Below are 22916 nucleotides of genomic sequence, written 5' to 3'. Positions count from 1 at the left end.
TTCCAGAGAAGACCGTGATCTCATGTCCCTGTGCATGTGGGTGATCCTCCAGGGCCCGGAATAAAGATTAAGGAGGTAAAACTACACTGTCTCTGAGCGTTTTGCTTTGACTGGGAGGGGAAATGGGACAACAGGAGCACCTGGTGGAAACCTACATAGAGCAAGGGGGAATGTGCAAACTCCACATAAGCAGTTGCCTGAGGGTGGAATCAAACCAGGGTCCCTGGCGCTGCAAGGTAGCAGTGTTAACCACTGAGCTACTGTGCTGCCCCTTTCATAAGACATGCAGCATATTCTGTTTCTGTGAATGGCTGCACGGACAAGAAATCCCACTCATGAAGACTGATTAGAGAGATATGGACTGCTTACCTTGGCAAGGAGAAGATTTATTGATTATTTTTTAAAAATGGGAGGGGTCTGGATAGAACAGACAGGGAGAAACTGTTCCTATTCATAAAAAAAAATCAAGATCTAGATGGCACAGATTCAAAAAGTACATTGCAAAAGTGGTAAATGCAATACGAGTAGTTCGGATCTAGAATGCAATGCCTGGATATATAGTGAAGGCAAGTTCAACTGAGGCATTTCTTTTTATTTAAATAATGCTCACTTAACATGCAGGTTACACGCAAAGGGCAAGCAGCTATGATGCTCAGTGCACCAGTTTTGACATGGTGAACCAAATGGCCACTATCTACATCATGACAAGTGAGATATTTCCTAACACTCAAACCATTCTTCAGTGTTTTTGAGGCAATAGAACAAATGCGTTCATTGCCTATGCAGCAACATCTTTTGACAACATTTGGATGTAGGTCGCCAGGTCCAGGAATTTTTTCAGTTTTTAATCCCCTTCTTACAAGCGCAAGATATGGGAACATAGGACTTAGGAGTTGGAGCTTTGTCCTTCATTCCTTAAGATCTCACTGATCTGATTGTGGTCTCAACTCTAATTTCTTGACTGACACCCGGAATCCTTGACTTTTTTTTTAAGTTACATCAAGAAACTAACTAACTTTGCCTTGTATAATTGCTGTTCGTAGTGCTTTTCAGTAATCAACTAGTACTTGAAACAATAGCTGACAAAAGCAGTATATAGAATATTATGGCTGCACATAGTTAGATACCTCAATGGGCTAGAAGATAGATAGTGACAAATCAATGAAGGGATGTAAACACAAGGATAAGCAATATTAAATTTGAAGTGTAATCAGATTGATAGCTGAAGTTAATCAATTGGACTGTATCAATGTCAAACTATAACCTGCATTTATCCATGTCCTTACCTGCTGTTTTTGATATGCTGTATTGGGATTTATTTTAGATTCAAGAAGAAGAGAACCTAAAAAAGAAGAAAAAAAGACATTAAACAGGGTAGCAATTTGTGCTTTTTGCTGCTTGACTAAAACAATTGCATAAAACTGCCTTCGTCAGCTGCAGAGGATTATGTTTCTAAAGGTGTTAAATTAAGTTGGTAAATACTTACTCAGCCCCTCTAGCCTCTTACCAACTGAATAACTTCACTTCTGATCTATGCAATGAATACCAGCAGCTATTCACCTGTGCAGTTGCTTCTGATGAAGCTACCAAACAGCATAAGCAACAAGTGATAAGACAGAGCTAAGCAATCCCACAACCAAAAAATCATATCAAAACTCTGCACTCATGCTACATCCAGTCGTGAATGGTTCTGGCCAATTAAACAACTTACTGGAGGAGGCGGCTCCATGAATATCCCATCCTCAATGATGGAAGAGCCTAACGCATTAGCACAAATGTTAAGGTTGAAATACTCGCAGCAATCTTCAACCAAAAGTGCTGAGCAGACATTCCATAGCGGCCTCCTCTAGCGATCCCCAGTAATACAGATACCATCTGTCACTCCATGTGATACCAAGAAACAGTTGGAGGCAATAGATAGTGTAAAGACTATGGGTCCTGACAACATTCCAGCAATAGTAATGAAGACTTGTGCTCCAGAACATGCTGCGCCCCCAGCCAAGCTCTTCCAGTGCACTTCCAATACTACCAATGTGGAAAATCGGCCAGATACATCCTAAACACAAAACGCAAGACAAATCCAACTCAGCCAATTACCAAACTTGTAGTCCAGGAACCCTGCACTGCCCAATTCTATCTCCTACCCAAGATCCACAAGTCTGACCACCCCGGTTGACCCATTGTCTCAGCATGGTCCTGCTGCACCGAACTCATCTCCACCTACCTCGATAGTGTCCTAACCCTCCCTCGTCCAGGAACTCCCCACATACATTAGAGACACCACCCACACCCTCCACCTCCCCCAAGACTTCTGTTTCCCCAGCTCCCAACTCCTCATCTTCACCATGGACATCCAGTCCCTCTACACCTCCATCCACCATGACAAGAGCCTCCAAGTCCTCCGCTTTTTCTTCTCCCGACATCCCAACAGTACCCTTCCACTGACACTCCCATTTATTTAGCTGAACTGGTCCTTGCCCTTAACAATTTCTCCTTCGAATCCTCCCACTTCCTCCAGACCAAAGGGGTAGCCAGGGACACCCGTATGAGCCCCAGCTAGGCTTGTCTCTTTGTCGGCTACTTGGAGCAGTCCATCTTCCGTAGTTACACCAGCACCACTCCCCACCTCTTCCTCCGCTACATTGATGACTGCATCGGCGCCACCTCATGCTCCCACGAGGAGGTTGAGCAGTTCATCAACTTCAACACATTCCACCCTGACCTTAAATTCACCTGGACCATCTTTGACACCTCCCTCCACTTCCTGGACCTCTCCATCTCCATTAATGACAGCCGACTTGACACTGACATTTTTTACAAACCCACCGACTCTCACAGCTACCTGGATTACACCTCTTCCCACCCTACCTCCTGCAAAAATGCCATCCTGTATTCCTAATTCCTCTACCTCTGCCGTATCTGCTCCCAGGTGGACCAGTTCCATCACAGAACACACCAGATGGCCTCCTTCTTTAGAGACCGCAATTTCTCTTCCCTTGCCCTCCGACGCATCTCATCCACATGCCACACCTCTGCCCTCAAACCCCATCCCTCCAACCATAACAAGGACAGAAACCCCCGGTCCTCACTTTCCACCCTACCAACCTTCGCATTAACCACCTCACCCGCCGACATTTCTGCCACCTCCAAAAGGACCCCATCACCAGGGATATATTTCCCTCCCCACCCCTTTCCGCAAAGGCCATTCTCTCCATGACTACCCGGTCAGGTCCACTCTACTGAACAATCCACCCTCCCCTGCCACCGCAGGAATTGCAAAACCTGTGCCCACACCTCCTCCCTCACCTCCATCCAAGGTCCCAAAGGAACCTTCCACATCCAAAGTTTCACCTGCACATCCAATGTCATTTATTGAATCCGTTGCTCCCGATGCGGTCTCCTCTACATTGGGGAGACTGGACGCCTCTTTGCAGTGCTCTTTAGGGAACATCTCTGGGACACCCCACCGCCCTGTGGCCCAACACTTCAACTCCCCCTCCTACTCTGCTGAGGACACGCAGGTCTTAGGACTCCTCCATTGCCACTCCCTCACCACCCGACATAGAACAGTCCACCTTCCGTAGTTACACCAGCTCAGCACCGTCCTCATGATCTGTCCTACCTGCCAATCTCCCTTCCCACCAATCCGCTCCACCCTCCCCACTGACCTATCACCTTCATCCCCACTTCCATCCACCCATTGTACTCTTTGCTACCTTTCCCCACCCTCCTCCATCCTCACCCCCATTCAACTATTGTACTCTTTGCTACCTTCTCCCCAGCATCCCCATTTATCTCTCCACCCTGGAGGCTCCCTGCCTCCATTCCTGATGAAGGGCTTTTCCCCAAAGCGTCAATTTTCCTGCTCCTTGGATGCTGCCTGATCTGCTATGCTTTTCCAGCACCACTAATCTAGACTCTGGTTTCCAGCATCTGCAGTCCTCAGTTTTGCTCAGCCAATTACCACCCAATCCTACTTTTAATCATCAGTAAGGTGATGGAAGGTGTCATCAACAGTGCTATCAAACAGTATCTGCTCAGCAATAACCTGTTCAGTGACATCCAAAATGGTTCCTGACCTCATTACAGCCTTGGTTCAAACACTGACAAAAATAGCTGAATTTCATAGGTTACATCACAGTGGCAGCCCTTCACATAAACCAAGACTGGCATCAAAGAGTCCAACCAAAACTGGAATCAATGGATATCGGGGGCAAATTGTCTGCTAGCTGGAGTGATACATGATACATAGGAACATGACTGTTAATGCTGAAGATTGGTCCCCTCAGCTCCAGGACATCTTTGCAGGAGTGTCCTGGGTCCAACCATCTTCTACCACTTCACCACTGATTTTTCCTCCATTGAGGGGTCAGAAATGGGGATGTTCGCCAACGATTGCACAATGTTCAGCACCATTCATGACTCCTGAGATACTGAAGCAGTCCATGTCCAAATGCAATAAGATCTGGACAATATGCAGGCTGAGGCTGACTAGTGTCAAGTAATATTCACACCACACAAATGCCAGGCAATGCCCATCTCCAATAAGAGGGAATCTGACCCTCACCCCTTGATATACAATGGTGTTACCATCACCGAATTACCCAACTCTCAATACCTGTGGGGTTATCACTGACCAGAAACCATTTAAACACAGTGCCTACAAGACCAGGTCAGAGGCTTGGAATACTGCAGTGAGTAACTCATCTCCTTACTATTCAAATCCTGTCCATCACCTTGAAGGCACAATCAGGAGTATGATGGAATACTCCTGTCGCCTGCATGGGCACAGCCCCAACAACACTCAAGAAGTCTGACACTAATCAGTCCACTTGATTGGCACCTTCTTCCATCAATATCCACTCCTTCCACCACCGATGCTCAGTAGCAGCAGCAGTGTGTACTATCTACAAGATGCACTGCAGAAATTCAGCAAAGACCATTAGGCAGCACCTTCCAAATCCACAACCATCTCCACTGGGATGGACAAGGGCAGCATGTACATGGGAACACCACCATCTGCCTGTTCTCCTCCAAGCCACTCATGATCCTGAATTCAAAGTGTATTTCCATTCCTTCACTGTCGCTGTGTTAAATCCTAGAAATCTCTCCCTAATGGCATTACGGGTCAGTTCATAGCAGTGGACTGCAGTGGTTCAAGAGGATAGCTCACCACTACCACCACCACCTTCTCAAGGGCAACTAGTGAAACAGCAATAAATGCTGGCCAGCCAACAACGTCCATGCCCAATGAATGAATAAAACAAAAGTATTTCTCCGTCTTTCCTATTATCCATGCTTGCACATTTCAGCAGTGAATGCTGAAAAGTGATTATCAGTAGAGAACCTTGACTGCTTTTTTCCCTACATGCATTGACTGTATCTGCAAGGTAGATTCCAACTGCTCAGAGAGGTTAACTAGAGCAGGGTTTGAACACAGGCTTCCAATCTACATTAGATTAGATTAGATTAGATTACTTACAGTGTGGAAACAGGCCCTTCGGCCCAACAAGTCCACACCGCCCCGCCGAAGCATAACCCACCCATACCCCTACATCTACATCTACCCCTTACCTAACACTACGGGCAATTTAGCATGGCCAATTCACCTGACCTGCACATCTTTGGACTGTGGGAGGAAACCGGAGCACCCGGAGGAAACCCACGCAGACACGGGGAGAACGTGCAAACTCCACACAGTCAGTCGCCTGAGGCGGGAATTGAACCCGGGTCTCCGGCACTGCGAGGCAGCAGTGCTAACCACTGTGCCACCGTGCCGCCAGCATCACCCAACACATTGGAGGAATTCAGAATGTTGGGGAAAAAAATATTGCAACACGCATGACTGAGCAATATTTTCTACTGGGCCACTAGTAATTGACACTGGAGAAAATACAACTTTCCAAATTTGGAAGTATAACATACACCTTAGTTATAACAATAATGTAAATTATCATGTCCTACCATGTTGATCATTTTCCTTTTTTATATAACGTTTCAATGTGTCTTACCATTTTATGCATAACCCAGTTTGATCTACAGCATCTTTTCTCAAATCAGGAGAGTTCCATAACAAAAGCTACATTAGCCAATTCCCTTCCCCCAGTATGTACAACCAAAATGGTTTCAAATGATGAGGTCAGCCCTGATCACACTGTATCTTGTATTGCCTCAACAGTAAACAGAAATCAGGATAGCAAAGTTCACCAGTCACAGGATAAGGGACTACCCTTCCTTTATGCAGGAAGTCCAGAAGAATAAATTATTACATTTTAAATAATTACAAAATCACTAGCATATCATTATTCAAACTAGTCGGATTTGGTAGTTTTGAGCAGCTGCACATTACATATTTGCAGAGGATTACACTCTCAAAATGGTCTTATAACAATGTGTTATAATCTTCCACGATGTTACTGCCTCTCTGGTTACAGTTCCAATGCTCAGGCATATCACCAAACAGTTAATTCTTCATAATCAAAGTGCATTTCAAGAAATAAAATGTGAAAGGTACAGGAGCCCAAACTTACATTAAATAACAGCAGAGGATAAAGGACATGATGGAAAATACTAAACCACACAGCAGAAACACAACTGATGCAGTCTATTGTGGGAGAAACAGTTATGAATTCACGGGACATTGACAGCAGTACTGGTGGAGGTAGCAGTTCCAAGGGACTAGCTCTGCCTGAATCATGCTGGGAACAGACTCCTGGCAAATTGCATAAAATGAGTGCTGTAGGCAGAATTTTAAACTAAATAGTTGGGGGAAGGTTCAATTGCTTGCAAAATCAGAAAATCAAAAATAGAGGAGAAGGTGGGATTACAGGTAGCCAAGGGGCTGATGGTTAGCAGAAAAGAAGGGACAGAATGTGAGAATGTCATTTTGCATCAAGGAACCATACAGTGTAGCGAAACTTGATAATAGATCAAACTTAAAGGCTTATCCTAATTCGCAAAAGATTTTAAATAAGGTAGGTGAACTGATGGCACAAACTGAGGAAAATGAATATGATCTCATAGCCATTATGAAAAGCATGATTACAAGGAGATCAAAACTGGGGGCTTAACATTCAGGGATATTTGATGTTTCTGAGGCATAGAAGGGATGAACATAGATGGAGAAGCGCTATTAATAAGAGATGAAATTAGGATGGTAGAGAGAGAAGATCTAGGCTCAGATAATGTACAGTCCAGTTGGGTGCAGCAAGCGAAAGAAAACATTAATAGGAGTGGTGTGCAGACCCCCAAACAAATAGTAGCTACTCTGTGGGAAAGGCTATAAAGCAACAAATAATATGAATATGTAAAAAGAATAGAGCAATAATTAAAAGTGACTTTAATCTTTATAATGATTGAGTTAACAAATTGGAAAGTGGAGCTATGATAACAAAATCATGAAGCAATGTGCCATTGAGCCAATCAGGGAAAAGGCTCCTCTTCTCCTTCTTTGCTCCAATGAAAAAAGTCCGAGCTCAGTCAACCTCTCCTCATAAGATAAGCCCTCCAGTCCAGGCAGCATCCTGGTAAACCTCCTCTGAACCTGCTCCAAAGCATCCACATCTTTTTTATAATAGGGCGACCAGAACTGGACGCAGTATTCCAAGTGCGGTCTAACCAAAGTTTTATAGAGCTGCAACAAGATCTCACGACTCTTAAACTCAATACCCCTGTTAATGAGAGCCAGAACACCCATATGCTTTCTTAACAACCCTGTCCACTTGGGTGGCCATTTTAAGGGATCTATGTACCTGCACACCAAGATCCCTCTGTTCCTGCCAAGAATCTCATCCTTAATCCTGTACTCAGCTTTCAAATTCGACCTTCCAAAATGCATCACCTCGCCTTCATCCAGGTTGAACTCCATCTGCCACCTCTCAGCCCATCTCTGCATCCTGTCAATGTCCTGCTGCAGCCTACAACAGCCCTCTATACTGTCAACGACACCTCCAACCTTTGTGTCATCTGCAAACTTGCTGACCCATTCTTCAATCCCCTCATTCAAGTCATTAATAAAAATTACAAACAATAGAGGCCCAAGGACAGAGCCCTATGGAACACCACGCACCACTGACTTCCAGGCAGAATATTTTCCTTCTACTACCACTCACTGTCTTCTGTTGGCCAGCCAATTCTGTATCCAGACAGCTATGTTCCCCTGAATCCCATTCCTCCTGACCTTCTGAATGAGCCTACCATGGGGAACCTTATCAAATGCCTTGCTGAAGTCCATATACACCACATCCACAGCTCGACCCTCATCAACCTTTCTAGTCACATCCTCAAAGAACTCGATAAAGGTTGGTGAGGCATGACCTGCCCCTCACAAAGCCGTATTGACTGCATTTAATCAAGCCACGCTCTTCCAGATGGTCATAAATCCTATCCCTCATAATCCTTTCTAACACCTTGCAGACGACAGACGTGAGACTTACTGGTGTGTAATTGCCGGGGATTTCCCTATTTCCTTTCTTGAAGAGAGGAATTACATTTGCCTCTCTCCAGTCCTCAGGTATGACTCCAGTGGAGAGCGAGGATGCAAAGATCTTCGCAAGTGGTGAAGCAATTGCATTTCTCATTTCCCAAAGCAGCCGAGGACAAATCTGGTCCGGGCCTGGCGACTTGTCAATCTTAATGTTTGACAAAATTTTCAACACATCAGCTTCCTCTATCTCTATCCATTTCAGCATGCACACCTGCTCTTCAAAGGTTTCATTCACTACAATGTTCCTTTCTTTCGTAAAGACAGAAGCAAAAAGCTCGTTTAATGCTTCCCCTACCTCCTCAGACTCCACATACAAATTCCCGATGCTATCCCTGATCAGCCCTACTCTTTCTTTGACCATTCTCTTATTCCTCACATAAGTGTAGAATGCCTTTGTGTTCTCCCTAATCTGTTCTGCCAAGCCTTTCTCGTGCCCCCTCCTGGCTCTTCTCAGACCATTTCTAAGCTCCTTCCTTGCCTGCCTGTAATCCTGTAGAGCTGAGCTTGACCCTAGCTTCCTCCACCTTATTCAAGCTACCTTTTTCCTTTTGACGAGAAGTTCCACCGCTCTCGTCATCCAAGGTTCCTTTATCTTACCACTTCTTGCCTGTCTCAGAGGGACATATTTATTCATCACTTGCAACAACTGCTCCTTAAACAGTCTCCACATGTTTATAGTGCCTTTACCATGGAACAATTGCTCCCAATCCAAGCTTCCTAACTCATGTCTAATTGCATCATAGTTTCCTCTTCCCCAATTAAATATCCTCCCATTTTGCCTAATCCTCTCCTTCTCCATGGCAATGTAGAATGTGAGGCAGTTGTGGTCGCTATCACCAAAATGCTCTTCCACCACAAGATCTGATACCTGCCCCGCTCATTTCCGAGCACTAAGTCTAGAATGGCCTCTCCCCTCGTCGGTCTGTCAAACGTACTGAGTTAGTAAACCCTCCTGAACACACCTTACAAAAACAGCTCCATTCAAATCTTCTGCTCGAAGGAGGTTCCAATCAATATTGGGAAAGTTAAAGTCACCCATTACAACAACCCTACTACGTCCATACTTTTCCAAAATCTGCTGACCTATGCTTTCTTCCATTTCCTTGCTGTTATTGGGGGGCCTGTAGTAAACCCCTAAAGAGGTGACTGCTCCCTTGCTGTTCCTAATTTCCACCCATACTGACTCGGTAGGCAGATCTTCCTTGACAATGGAAGCTTCTATAGCTGTGATAATCTCTCTGATTAGTAATGCTACACCCCCTCCTCTTTTTCCCCCTTCCTATTCTTTTTAAATGCTCTAAACCCTGGAACATCCAGCAACCATCTCTGCCCCTGAGAAACCCATGTCTCTGTTATGGCCACAACATCATAGCACCAGATACTGATCCATGTTCTAAGTTCGTCACTTTTATTCCTGATACTCCTTGCGCTAAAGCAAATACACTTTAACTGATACCTGGGTTCCTTGCCAGGAAAATCCTTCCCACTAGCTGGTCTACCTCTTGCTAATGCCTCATCTGCATCAACTCTCACCTCTGGTATGCAACTCAGGTTCCCACCCCTCTACCATAGTAGTTTAAACCCTCTCGAACTACTCGAGCAAACCTTCCACCCAGGACATTGGTCCCCTTCCAGTTCAGATGCAACCCGTCCTTCTTGTACAGGTCCCACCTTCCCCAGAAGGCATCCCAATTATCTACATATCTGAAGCCCTCCCTCCTACACCAGCTGTGCAGCCACGTATTAAGCTGCGCCTGTTCCTCGCCTCGCTATCTTTTGGCACCGGTAGTAAACTAGAGAACACTACTCTATTCGTCCTGCTTTGCAGCTTCCATCCTAACTCCCTGAAATCACTTTTTATATCTTCAATCGTTTTCCTGGCTATATTATTAGTGCCAATATGTAACAAGATTTCTTGCTGTTCTTCCTCCCCTTTTAGAACCTTATACACCCATCGGAGACGTCCCGGACCCTGGCACCAGGTAGGCAACATACCTTCCTGGAATCCCAATCCTGACCACAAAATCTCCTATCGATTCCCCTAACTATTGAGGCCCCTACCACAAATGCTTTTCTATTCTGCCCCCTTCCCTTCTTTGCCACAGTGTCAGGCTCACTGCCAGAGAACTGACTGCTATGGCTTTTCTCTGGTAGGTCATCCCCCCCAAGCAGTATCCAAAACGGTATACTTATTGCTGAGGGGAATGTCCACAGGGGATCTCTGCACTGACTGTACCCTTTCCTCCCCCTAAATAAAAGATCCTCCAGGAAGCAGTGATTAGAACATGATTGAATTTAATATTCAGTACAAGAGTATTAAACTTGGATGAGAAATTACTATGACTGACTTAAATAAAGAGAATTACAATGAAATTACGATATAGTTAGCTAAAGTGAACTGGGCGGAGAGCTTAGCAGGAATGACAGTAAACCAACAGTGATAGACATTTCAGGACATAATTCAGACTCTCAGCGAAAGTGCATCCCATTCTGATTCTAATAGAGGGAGAAACCTAACCATGGCTAATCAAGGAAGTTGAAAAGAGTCTTCGGTTTAAAGAAAAAGCATGTGGGGAGACCGAAGTCAACAATAAGCGCAAGGTTAAAATTATAATACAGCAAAAGGGGACTAAAAAGGTAATAAAGACAGAGAAAATAAATTATGACAGCAAAACTAGTGAGGAATAATACCTTCTTTAAATATATAAACAGGAAGACAGCAGTCAAAGAGGACATATGCATCTGGGGAGGCAGTTTTGGAGAGCAAGGAAAGGCAGAAGAGTTAAACCTTTTTTAATCAATCAGTCTTTATGGTGGAATTTTTTAAAAAGTGGTGATAATAGTATTTAATTCCTCTACTATATTCTTTATTGTTAATGGAATGCTTAATCACCACTGCTAAAAGTAGTTTCAGGCAAACTAATATGCCTAAAGGCAATATGCCCCATTGGCCCTGATGACTTGCATCCTAGGATTTTAAAAGAAATAGCTATAGAGATACTTTGATTGTAATTTTCCAAAAATCCTTGGATTCTGGAGAAGTACCAAAGGATTGGCAAAGTGACAATACAATAACACTTATATGAAAATATTGTATCCTTTTTAGTCAAAAGTGAGGTCCCAGAGGACTGGAGAATAACCAATATTGTTCCTTTGTTTAAGAAGGGCCACAGGGATAATCTGCAAAATTGCAGGGGAGTAAGCCTTCCTTTAGTGGCAGAGAAATTATTGGAACAAATTCTGAGAGAGAGCATCTACTCACATTTAGAAAAATACAACAGTGGTGAAGGGAGTGGATGCGGGCTGCTTAGTCCTGGATGGCGACAAACGTGTTGGTGCCTCACCAATTTAATTGACTTTTTGAGGAAGTGACAAAAATGATTGATGAGGGCAGGGCAGAGAATGTTTCCTTGTGGACTTTAGCAAGGTCTTGGACAAGGTCCCTCATGGCAGGATGAATACAGAACTGGCTTGTTCACAGAAGACAGAAAGTAGAGGTGGAAGAGTGTTTTTCTGACTGGACATCTGTGAACAGTGGCATTCTGCAGGGATCAGCACTGGGATCCAGTTGTTTGTAAGGTGCATATATATTTGGAAGAGAATGTGGATGGTCTGATTAGTAAGTTTGCAGATGACAAAGAATGGGGGAGTTTTGGATCGTGAGGAAGATTGCCAGAGGACACAGCAGGGTATAGGTGGCTGGAGGCTTGAGGGGGCAGAGAAATAAAAGATGGAATTTAATCCAGACAAATGCAAAGGCATGCATTTTAGAAGGTCTAATGCAGGCTTGGAGTGCAGTTCCATGAAAGTAGAGTCTCAGCCAGACAGGGTAGTGAAGGCGGTATTTGGTACGCTTGCCTTTATTGGTCAATGATTTGAGGACAGGAGTTGGGAGGTTATGTTGAATCTGTGGAGGACACTGGTTAGGCTACTTTTGGAATACAGACAGACCTCAATTAACCGAAGACACAGGTGGGGAGTATCAAATGCTGGATAATAGTTAGCCAAGCATTGGGACCTTGCGATCTTGTTCCTGTCCAGGAGCATTGGCAGACAGAACAGAGGTGACTGTGGAGACAAGGAGATTGCCGGGAAGGTAAGGACTTTGTATAAATTTGGGCAGTGGCTAAACCTATCTCCCTCCCGCCCACTCTCCTCTAACCAAAAGAAACAGGACTCTAAGGTTTTTTTTTCTTCTTTCATGTATTTAAGTCCATTGTTTGGTTTTAGTTAGTTGATATAAAGCTAAGGCGGACAATGGCAGGGGACCTCAGACTTGTGGCATGTGCCTCTTGCCTTTTGTGGGAGCTCAGGGACATGGCTGATGTCCCTGGCTCTTACACTTACAAGAAGTGTGTCCAGCTGCAGCTCTTGTTTGACTGCATGACATCTCTGGAGCTGCGGATGGACTCACTGTGGAGAATCTGCGATGCTGAGGAGGTCGTGGATAGCACGGTTAGTGAACTGGTCACACCGCAGGTTAGAATTGCTGAGGGAGACAATGAATGGGTGACCAAAAGGCAGAGAAAGAGTAGAAAGGCAGTGCAGGTGTTCCCTGTGGTCATCTCCCTTCAAAATAGATATACAGTTCTGGATACTGTTGGGGGAGATGGCTCATCAGGGGAGGGCAACAGTTGTCAGGATCATGGCACCGTGGCAGGCCAGGAAGACGACTCATAGGGCCATACTCACAGGGGATTCTATTGTAAAGGGAGTAGATAGGCAGTTCTGTGGTCGAAAACGAGATTCCCAGATGGTATGCTGCCTCCCAGGTGCTTGAGTCAGGGATGTCACTGATTAGCTGCACAGCATTCTGAAAGAAGGAGGGTGAACAGCCAGCTGTCTTGGTGCATATAGGCACCAATGATATCAGTAAAAAAATGAGATGAGGTCCTGAAAGCAGAATTCAGGAAGCTAGGAGAGAAGTTAAAGAGGAGGACCTCAAAGGCATACACTTTAATGTATGGAATATAGTGGGTAAAGCAGGTGTACTTAGGACTTGGATTGGTGCCTGGGATTATGACGTTATTGCAAAAATAGACACTTGGTTGAAGGAAGGGCATGATTGACAATTAAATGTTCTAGGATATAGATTCTTCAGACAGGAGAAGGAAGGAAGTAAAAGGGGGGGGGGGGAAAGAAGTTCCATTGTTGGTCAGAGATAATATAAGGGCTGCGCGAAAGGAGGACATTATGGAGGGCATGAACAGTGAGGCATTATGAGTTGAGCTGAGAAATAAGAAGGGTGCAGTTACATTGGTGGGGCTGTACTACACGCCTCCGAACAGTGTGCATGAGATAGAAGAACAAACAGGTAAACAGATGTAGAGGCAACAGGATGGTGGTAATGGGAGATTTTAATTTGCCCAACATTGATTGGGATACATTTAGTGTCAGAGGTCTGGATGGGGCAGAATTTATGAGGAGCGCCCAGGCGAGTTTTTTTTAGATTATTTAGAGTGTGGAAACAGGCCTTCCGGCCCAACAAGTCCACACTGACCCGCCGAAGCGCAACCCACCCCGACCCATTCCCCTATATTTACCCCTTCACCTAACATTACAGGCAATTTAGCATGGCCAATTCACTTAACCTGCACATTTTTTGATTGTGGGAGGAAACCGGAGCAGCCGGAGGAAACCCACGCAGACACGGGGAGAACGTGCAAACTCCACAGAGAGTTGCCTGAGATGGGAATTGAACCCTGGTCTCTGGCGCTGTGAGCAGTACGTCAATCGTCCGACAAGGGAAGGGGCCATTTTGGACCTAGTATTGGGGAATGAGCCAGGCCAGGTGGTAGAAGTTGCGGGAAGGAAGGTTGTGTGTCGAACCTGAGAAAATGGGTGAGATTCTCAATGATTACTTTGTGTCAGTGTTCACTGAGGAATGGAAGAATGCTGAGATTAGAGATAGAAGTCTGTTTACTCTGGATCATGTTGACATAAGGAGGGAAGATGTGTTGGGGAGGCTAGAAGATATTAAGGTGGACAAAACCCCAGGACCAATGGGATCTATCCCAGGTTACTGAGGGAAGCGAGGGGGGAACTAGCTAGGGCCCTGACATATATCTTTGTAGCATCCTTAAACACAGGTGAGGTGCCGGGAGGACTGGAAGGTTGCTCATGTAATCTCCCTGTAAAAGGGTAGTAGGGATATTCCAGGTAGCTACAGACCAGTGAGCTTGACGTCAGTGGTGGAAAAGTTGCTGGAGAAGGTACTGAAGGATAAAATCTATTTATATTTGGAAAAGAATGGGCTTATCAGTGATAGGCAACATGGTTTTGTGCGGGGTAAATCGTGCCTTACCAACTTAATCGAGTTGTTTGAGGAAGTGACCAAGGTGATAGATGAAGGAAGGGCTGTAGATGTCATATACATGGACTTCAGTAAGGTGTTTAATAAGGTTCCCCATGGTAAACTAATGGAGAAAGTGAAGTCACAAGCTGTGCAGGGTGTTCTAGCTAGATGGATAAAGAACTGGTTGAGCAACAGGAGACAGAGAGTAGTAGTTGAAGGGAGTTTCTTGAAATGGAGAAAGGTGACCAGTCGTGTTCCACAGGAATCAGTGCTGGGGCCATTGTTGTTTGTGATATACATAAGTGATCTGGAAGAGGGCACTGTTGGTATGATCAGCAAGTTTGCAGATGGCACGAAGCTCGGTAGAGTAGCAGAAAGCACAGGGGACTGTTAAAGAATACAGGAGAATAGAGATAGACTGGAGAATTGGGCGGAGAAGTGGCAGATGGAGTTCAATCCAGTTAAATGTGAGGTGATGCATTTTGGCAAGTCTAATTCTAGAGCCAACTATATTGTAAACAGAAGAGCCTTGGGAAAAGTTGATGAGCAGAGAGATCTGGGAGTACAGATCCATTGTACCTTGAAGGTGGCTGCACAGGTGGATAGAATGGTCAAGGAGGCATATGGAATGCTTGCCTTCATCGGACGGGATATTGGCAGGTCAGGTAAAAATTGTACAAGACTTTGGTTTGGCCGCATTTAAAATACTGTGTACACTTCTAGTTGCCGCATTATCAAAAGGATGTGGAAGCTTTGGAGAGGGTGCAGAGAGGTTTACGAGGATGTTGCATGGTATGGAAGGTGCTAGCTGTGAAGAGGTTGAATAGGTTAGAGATTGTTTTCATTAGAAAAAAAAAAGAGATTGAGGAGAGGATCTGATTGAGGTCTACAAAATCACAAAGGGCACAGATGGGATAGATAGAGATAAGCTTTTTCCCCCAGGGTGAGGGATTCAATAACGAGAAGTCATGCTTTCAAGGTGAGAGGTGAAAAGTTTAAGGGGGATATACGCTGCAAGTACTTTACACAGAGGATGGTAAGTGCCTGGAATGCGTCGTCAACAGAGGTAGTTGAGGCAGATTCATTTAAGGTGCGCCTGGAGAGATACAGGAGCAGAGGGATACAGATGCTTAGGAATTGGGCGATAGGTTTAGACAGTGGGTTTGGTCCGGCTCAGACTTGAAGGGCCGAAGGGCTTTTTCCTGGGCTATAAATTTTCTTTGTTCTTTTTTTGTTCGGATAATCAGAAATTCAATTAATCGAATGCCGGATAATCAAGGTTCCTCTGTACTGTGTTCAGTTCTGGTCTTCCTAGTATAGGGAACATGTTGTGAAATTTGAAAGTGTTCAGAAAAGATTTACAATGATGTTGAGGGGTTGAGTTATAGAGAGAGGCTGAATTGGCTGGGGTTACCTTTCCTGGAGTATTGGAGGCTGAGGGGTGGCCTTATAGCGGTTTATAAAATAGGGTAAATAGGGGAATCCAAAACTAAAGGGCATAGGTTTAAGGTGAGAGGGGAAAGATTTAAAAATACAACTTAAGGGAAACTTTTTCAGAATGAACTACCAAAGGAAGTGGATGAGGTGTGTACAATTACAACATTTAAAAGGCAACTGGATAGGTATATGAATAGGAAAGGTTTAGAGGGGTATGAGCCAAATGCCTGCAAATGGAACCAGATTTAATCAGGATATTTGCTTGGCATGGATGAGTTGGACCAACAGATCTGTTCCATGCTGTACAACTCTGACTCTATACAGTAAATGGCAGAACCTCATTAACATATGGAGGGATTTAGGCATACAGGTCCACAGTTCCCTAAAAGCTGCAACATCAGTGGATAAGGTGGTCAAGACGACGGATGACCTGCTGCCTCCATTGGTTAGGATATAGAGGATAAAAATTGGAAAGTCACATTGCAACTGTATAGAATTGTTGTTAGCCCACATTTTAAATATCATGTACAGTTCTTGTCACCACAATACCAGAAGGATGTGGAGGCTTTGGAGTGGGTACAGAAAACGTTTATTTGGATATTGCCTGGTTTGGAGTACATTAGCTATAGGGAAAGATTGGACAAACTTGGTTTGTTTTTACTTCAACTTTGGAGGCTGAGGGGGGATCTGATAGAAGTTTTTTAAAATTTTGAGGGGGATGGATAGAATGGATAATCAGAGTCTTTTAATTATTAGGAAGCACAGGTTTAAGGAAAAGGTGGTCAGGTTTAAAGGAGATGTGGGATATCCATGTACACTTTCCAACCTCAGTATTCTAAGAAATACTGTGGAACCTCGATTATCCGAATACCAATTATACGAAAATCGGATTATCCAAAGGAGATCTCGAGGTCCCGATAGAAACATTACATCAAAGATGTGTTTAGAACAGTGATCGCATCTTTTGTTTAGTGATTAAACAGACACTGTCTTCAAATAACTGACCTCCCGTCCTCTCTCTCCCCACACTTTCCCTGGTGTCCTACAGAGAAGTGTACCCTAAACCCACACCCCCCTTTCCCCAGATAATCTGACCAACATTGTCCTGTACAGGGAAGAGGTGGAACCTGTCAAAAAGTTGTAGTAAAAAGTGTGCGCGCTGTTTGGCGACTTACCCCACAAAGGCAGCAGCAGCAGTCTTATTGTTGGTGTCCAGTCCGGCTGCCCTGGAGAGGGGGTGGGGGCAGTGTTGGACGGGGATGGGGAGACGAGGGCATTGCTGGATGGGGATGGGGGCGGGGCAGCGTTGGACAGGAATTGGAGGAGGGGGGGGGGGGGGGGCTTGACCAAATCCACCTGAAAGACTACATCTTCCTCACAAAACATGTTCCCACTTAGCTTTGTTTCAACAGAAAACTTGGAAATATTATATCTGGTCCCCACATCCAAATCATTGATATACGTTTGACTAGGTAGGGTTCCAAGTACACATTATTGCAGTTCCCCACTAGACACAATCTGCCAATGTGAGAATGACCTATTCCCACTGCCTTCCGTCTGTTAACCAATCCTTAAACTATGCAAGTACATCATCTCCTAACCCATGCACTTTAATTTGATCTTTTTAAAGAAAAAAGTACAACTGCATTGTGTTTAGTTCAGAGAAGGTTCACTTGAACCATCCCTGGAACAAGAGGCTCGTCTAAAGAACTACAAGGTCTACAACAAAATGTACATTCTTCGAAAGTTCAAACACCCAAAGGGAAAAATGAATCAGCCATGATGAATGAACTAAATTAGAAACTACATTAGATAGAAGAAAGTAGTCCAGAAGAATGACAGAAATAGTGATAAAATAGACAAGCAGGAGGCTGGAAGAACACAGCAGGCCAGGCAGCATCAGGAGGTGGAGAAATCTATGTTTCAGGTGTAACCCTTCTTCAGGACTGGGGGTGGGTGTGGGGGGAGCAGCAGATAAAGGGGGTAGCAGGGGGCAGGGTGACAATGTGGGGATCGGTAAAGACAAGTAAGGGTATGACTGATTGGTCAATGGGAGGAATGAATCCAGTTGGTGGGAGGGAGCAGTGAAAGGGAGTCGGGGAATGGGAAGGGGAATTGAAATGGGTGGTGAATGGAAGGTCCTGCGAACCCGGCTGTGATGCTTGCCAAACCATTCCGTAAGTTTACATTTGGTCTCCCTGATGTAGAGAAGATGACGACACTGGAAGCACCTGATGCAGTAAACTAGGTTGGAAGAGAAGCATGTGAACCTGTCTCACCTGGAAAGATTGTTTGGTACCCTGGAGGGAGGTCGGGAGGGTGGTGCTATGGGAGGTTTACATCTTTCCCGGTTACGGGGAAGGTACCTGGGATTTGGGGAGTGGTGGGGGGGGGGGGGTTGGTGGGGCGAGTGGCGCAAACCAAGGACTGTCAAAGGGAATGTTCCCTGCTGAAGGCAGAGAGGGGTGGAGAAGGGAAGGCGTTCTTGGTGGTGGGATCTAGTTGGAGTTGGCTAAATTGTTTAAGGATGATACCTTGGATGCAGATTGGTGGGGTGGTAGGCGAGGACAAAGGGGACACTGTCTTTATAGTGTTGGAGGGCGGGTTTTAGAGCAGTGGAAGGGGGAATGGAGGTGGTGTGGCTGAGGACGGTATGGAAGTCAGTCGGGCGGAAACTTGTGTTGATCAAAGTCAGTGGATATCTGGGAAGCTTGAGTGGGAATGTCTCCTCGCCCAAACAGATGCGGTGGAGGTGGAGAAAATGGGAGCATGGGATGGAGCTCTTGCAGGATACTGGGTGGGAGGAGGCATAGTCCAGGTAGTTATGGGAGTCTGTAGTTTGTAATAAATGACCAGCTGGAGACTGTCACCGAAGGTGGAAATGGTGAGATCAAGAAAGGGGAGGGAGGTGTCCAAGATGGACCAAGTGAATTTGTGGGCAGGGTGAAAGCTATGGGTGAAGTTGATGAACTGCTCCAGTTCAGTCTGGGTGCAGGACACTGCACCAATGCAGTCATCGATGTAATGGCGGAAGAGTTGGGACACAGTGCTTGTATAGGTACTGAAGAGAGACTTTTTGATACAGCCAAAAAAAGAGACAGGCGTAGCAGGGGCCCACGGCCACTCCCTTGATTTGAAGGAAATGGGAGGAGTTAAAGGGAAAGTTATTGAGGGTGAGGACCAGTTTGGCGAGGCGGAGGAAGGTGAATGGAGAGGCGCTGGATGGGCCTATTGGAGAGGAAGTAGTAGAGGACCTGGAGGCCATCCTTGAGGGGTACAGATGTGTATAAAGACTGCATGTCCATAATGAAGATAAAGCGCCAAGGGCCAAGAAACTGGAAATTCTTGAAGAGATGGAGGGCATGGTTGGCTATCGAGATGTACGTGGGAAGTGCCTGAACTAAAGAGGGCAAGGATGGAGTCAAGGGAGGACGTGATGAGTTTGGTGGGCAGGAGCACGCTGAGATGATAGGTCAGCCAGGGTAGTTGGGCTTGTGTACTTTGGGGAGCAGGTAAGGGGCTGGGGGACTATGAATTTGGAGGCAATGGAGGGGAGATTACTGAAGGCAATGAGGGCACGAACAGTGCATTTCAGTTTGGCCTGATGAGTCGCCATGGGGTCACAGGCAAGGGGGAGGTCGCACGCGGTGTCAGAAAGTTGGTGTTCGGCCTCTGCAACATAGAAGTCTGTTCTCCAGACTACCACCGTCCCATCTTTGTCAGCAGGTTTGATGGTTAACTGGGGTTTGTTGCAGAGTGAATGGAGTGTTGCACATTTGGAGGGAGTGAAATTGGATTGGGGGTGGGGGGGTGGGGGCTGTTGGAGAGGTGGCTAATTGAAGAGGTCTAGGGCGGGTACAAGGCCTTCAGGTGGTGACCAAGTGGAGGAGGAAGGTTGGAGGTGGGAGAAAGGGTTATCCAAGGAAGTTGGGAGTTTCTGTCAAAGGAGAAGGATAAGAATTGGAAACAATTTAGAACCCAGCAAAGGATGACCAAGAAACTAAATTAGGAAAGAGAATACAAGCCAGCAATGTACATAAAAGGTCTTATCGATATGTGAAAGGAAAAAGATTAGCAAGGATAACTAAGGGCCTAAAGGTGGAAAAATAGTAAACGGTTGTGTCTGTCTTCATGGAAAGTCTCCCAGAAAGATACTGGTATCAGTAAGGATGCAATCCTTAAAAAAATAAGCTATATTGAGGATTGATAAGTCTTTTGGATAATTTTCAGTTCAGAGTTTTGAAGGAAGTAGCAACAAGAGATATTGGTGGATATCAATGCAATTCTGCAGATTCAGGAAAGGTTTTCGCTGACTAGAAGATAGCAAATGTAACCCCACTATTTAAAAAGCACTAAGAGGGAAAGTGGAGAACTACATATTTGTTAGTTTAATGTGCAACAGGGAAAACATTAGAATCAATTTATGCAGGATGTAACAACTGAACATTTAGAAAAGAATGGCTAAACTGGGGAAAGCCAATGTGTATTTGTAAAAGAATAATCATGTTTGACAAACTTGGAGTTTGAGGATGTCACTTGTACCTTGAACAAAGGAGAACCAGTGAATGTAATATATATATGGACTTTCAAAATTTTTTTCATAGAATTATTGAATCATAGAACTGCTACAGTGTGGAATGGGACCATTTGGCCCACCAACTCTGAATTGACCCTTGAAGAGTTTCCATCCCAAACCAAGCTCCCTATCCCCCTAACCCCATATCCACTATGTCTAATCCACCTAGCCTGGACATCCCTCAACACTTTGGAGTAATTTAACAAGATCAATCCACCTAACTTGCATATTTTTGGACTGTGGGAGGAAACCAGAACACCTGGCAAAAACCCACACAGACACAGGGAGAATGCGTAAACTCACTATCACAAAAAGTTGGAATCGAATCGAATGTTTGGCATCTGACATAAGACATTTTTGTCTTCACTGGCTATATGTGCGCTTTTTTACCTTCCAAGGGCATTTTGATTTCAGAAGTCTCATCCTGTTTTTTACCCCCTCAAATGCTTCCACTGCTGTTAAACCAATTTTCCTTTAAGTAAATGTTTCCAGTCCACTTTTGCAGAATCACATCACAGCTTAAAAAAAAGGTCCTTCCCCAATTTAAAATTTTTACTTTTGGCTTAGTTTTATTCTTCTCCGTAACTATAGTACTGAATTTACATGAACTGAAATGCTCTTCTGTTGAACCCCCTTCCACACGCATACCTTCAGTCCCCGAATTAAATACAGAAGTGATCCAGGCCCTTACAAACAAGGCAAATTCTTTTGAATGCATTTTAAGATTTCTGCACCCTCTGTATCCATCTGAGTTGATCCCAGTTACCAGATGTTGAAATCACCTATAACTATTGATGCTGCAACGCAATAGACTTGTTTGAATATTTGCGCTTCTATCTCCTTGACTGTAGGGATCCACAGTATGTGACTGCTCTTTTGTTTCTTTGTTCTTCAGCTTTACCCACTGTGTTCCACACATGCCTCCTCTCAGCCGTGATTGCTTCAATAATTCATTCCTTTTTGTTCCTTATATATCCTGATAACCCTGATGATTTATCAATCCTTCCCTTCTTCCATGTATCACTGCATCAGTTATACCACAGACCAGCTGCATCTCTAAGCTCTTCTCTAAAAAGGCCATTAGACCATAAGATTTAACAGCAGAATTAGGCCATTCAGTCCAGAGTCTGCTTCACCATTCAATCATGGCTATTGTTTCTCAACCACCTCTCTCACCTCCTTCCCATAATCCTTGATCCCTATACCAATTGAGAACTATCCAACTCTGCCTTAAATACACTCACCGACTTGACTTCTGCAGCCACCTGCAGCAATGAATGCCACAGATTCATGACCTCCTGGCTGAAGAAATTCCTTATCCCAGTTCTGAAGAATTGTCCTTTCACGGAGGCTGTGCCCACGTGTCCTAGTCTCTCCTAGTAATGGAAATAGCTTCTCCATGTCCAGTCTGTCCAGGCTTCTTAGTATTGTGCTAGTTTCAATCAGATCCCCACTCATCCTTCTAAACTTCACGAAGTGCAGGTGCAGAGTCCTGAACCACTCCTCATATGACGAGCCCTTCATCCTCAGAATCATTCTTGTTTGAATGTTTAAAATTTGAATGTTTGAAACATTAATGTTTGAAATTCTGTTCCTCTGAGTAGTGGAGGTTGAATCATTGAATATACTGAAGACTGAATTGGAGAGATTATTAATGAAAAAGGGAATGAAGTGAAGGATGGGGCAGACAGGAAGGTGGGTGGTAAGGAGATAACCAGATCAGTCATTATTTTATTGAAAAGCAGATTCAGTTTTAGGGGCCCAAGAGCCTTTTCCTGGTCCTATTTCTTAGATGTGTGTTTTTTTAGGCAAGCTTTCCAGTGTAGCTACAACACTGGGGGAAAGAAAAGCGAAACGTTTCTCAGTTGCCTCCCATTCAAAGAAGCTAGGATAGCTCCAATCTGGGCAATACCTGCCCCAGTCTATCAATAATCATTAATATGATGAAAGTTACCATCAAAAGTGTTATGAAGCAGTAAGACTTATTGATAAACTGTTCACAGATGCTCAGTATGGTCTTTTCCAGGGCTACACAGTTCCAGACCTCAGTCTTAATCCAAATATGGATGGACTAAACAGCTTAAATGATAGTAGCAAGGTAAATGTGATTCCCTTAATTTCAA

General features: G+C 44.7%; 1 protein-coding gene across 2 annotated transcripts in view; it reads right to left on the bottom strand.

Annotated features, from left to right (window-relative positions):
- smek1 (SMEK homolog 1, suppressor of mek1 (Dictyostelium)) overlaps nucleotides 1-22916 on the bottom strand; it is a 146667-nt gene that overhangs the window by 91809 nt on the left and 31942 nt on the right. For both annotated transcript variants that reach the window (XM_072568053.1, XM_072568052.1), the window contains exon 2: nucleotides 1287-1342. In XM_072568053.1, the coding sequence (XP_072424154.1) occupies nucleotides 1287-1342 (56 nt within the window). The remainder of the gene's footprint in view (nucleotides 1-1286; nucleotides 1343-22916) is intronic.

This window comes from Chiloscyllium punctatum, chromosome 4 (genome assembly GCF_047496795.1).
Source record: "Chiloscyllium punctatum isolate Juve2018m chromosome 4, sChiPun1.3, whole genome shotgun sequence".
NCBI classification, from domain to species: Eukaryota; Metazoa; Chordata; class Chondrichthyes; order Orectolobiformes; family Hemiscylliidae; genus Chiloscyllium; species Chiloscyllium punctatum.
This window is presented reverse-complemented; position numbering and strand designations above follow the sequence as displayed.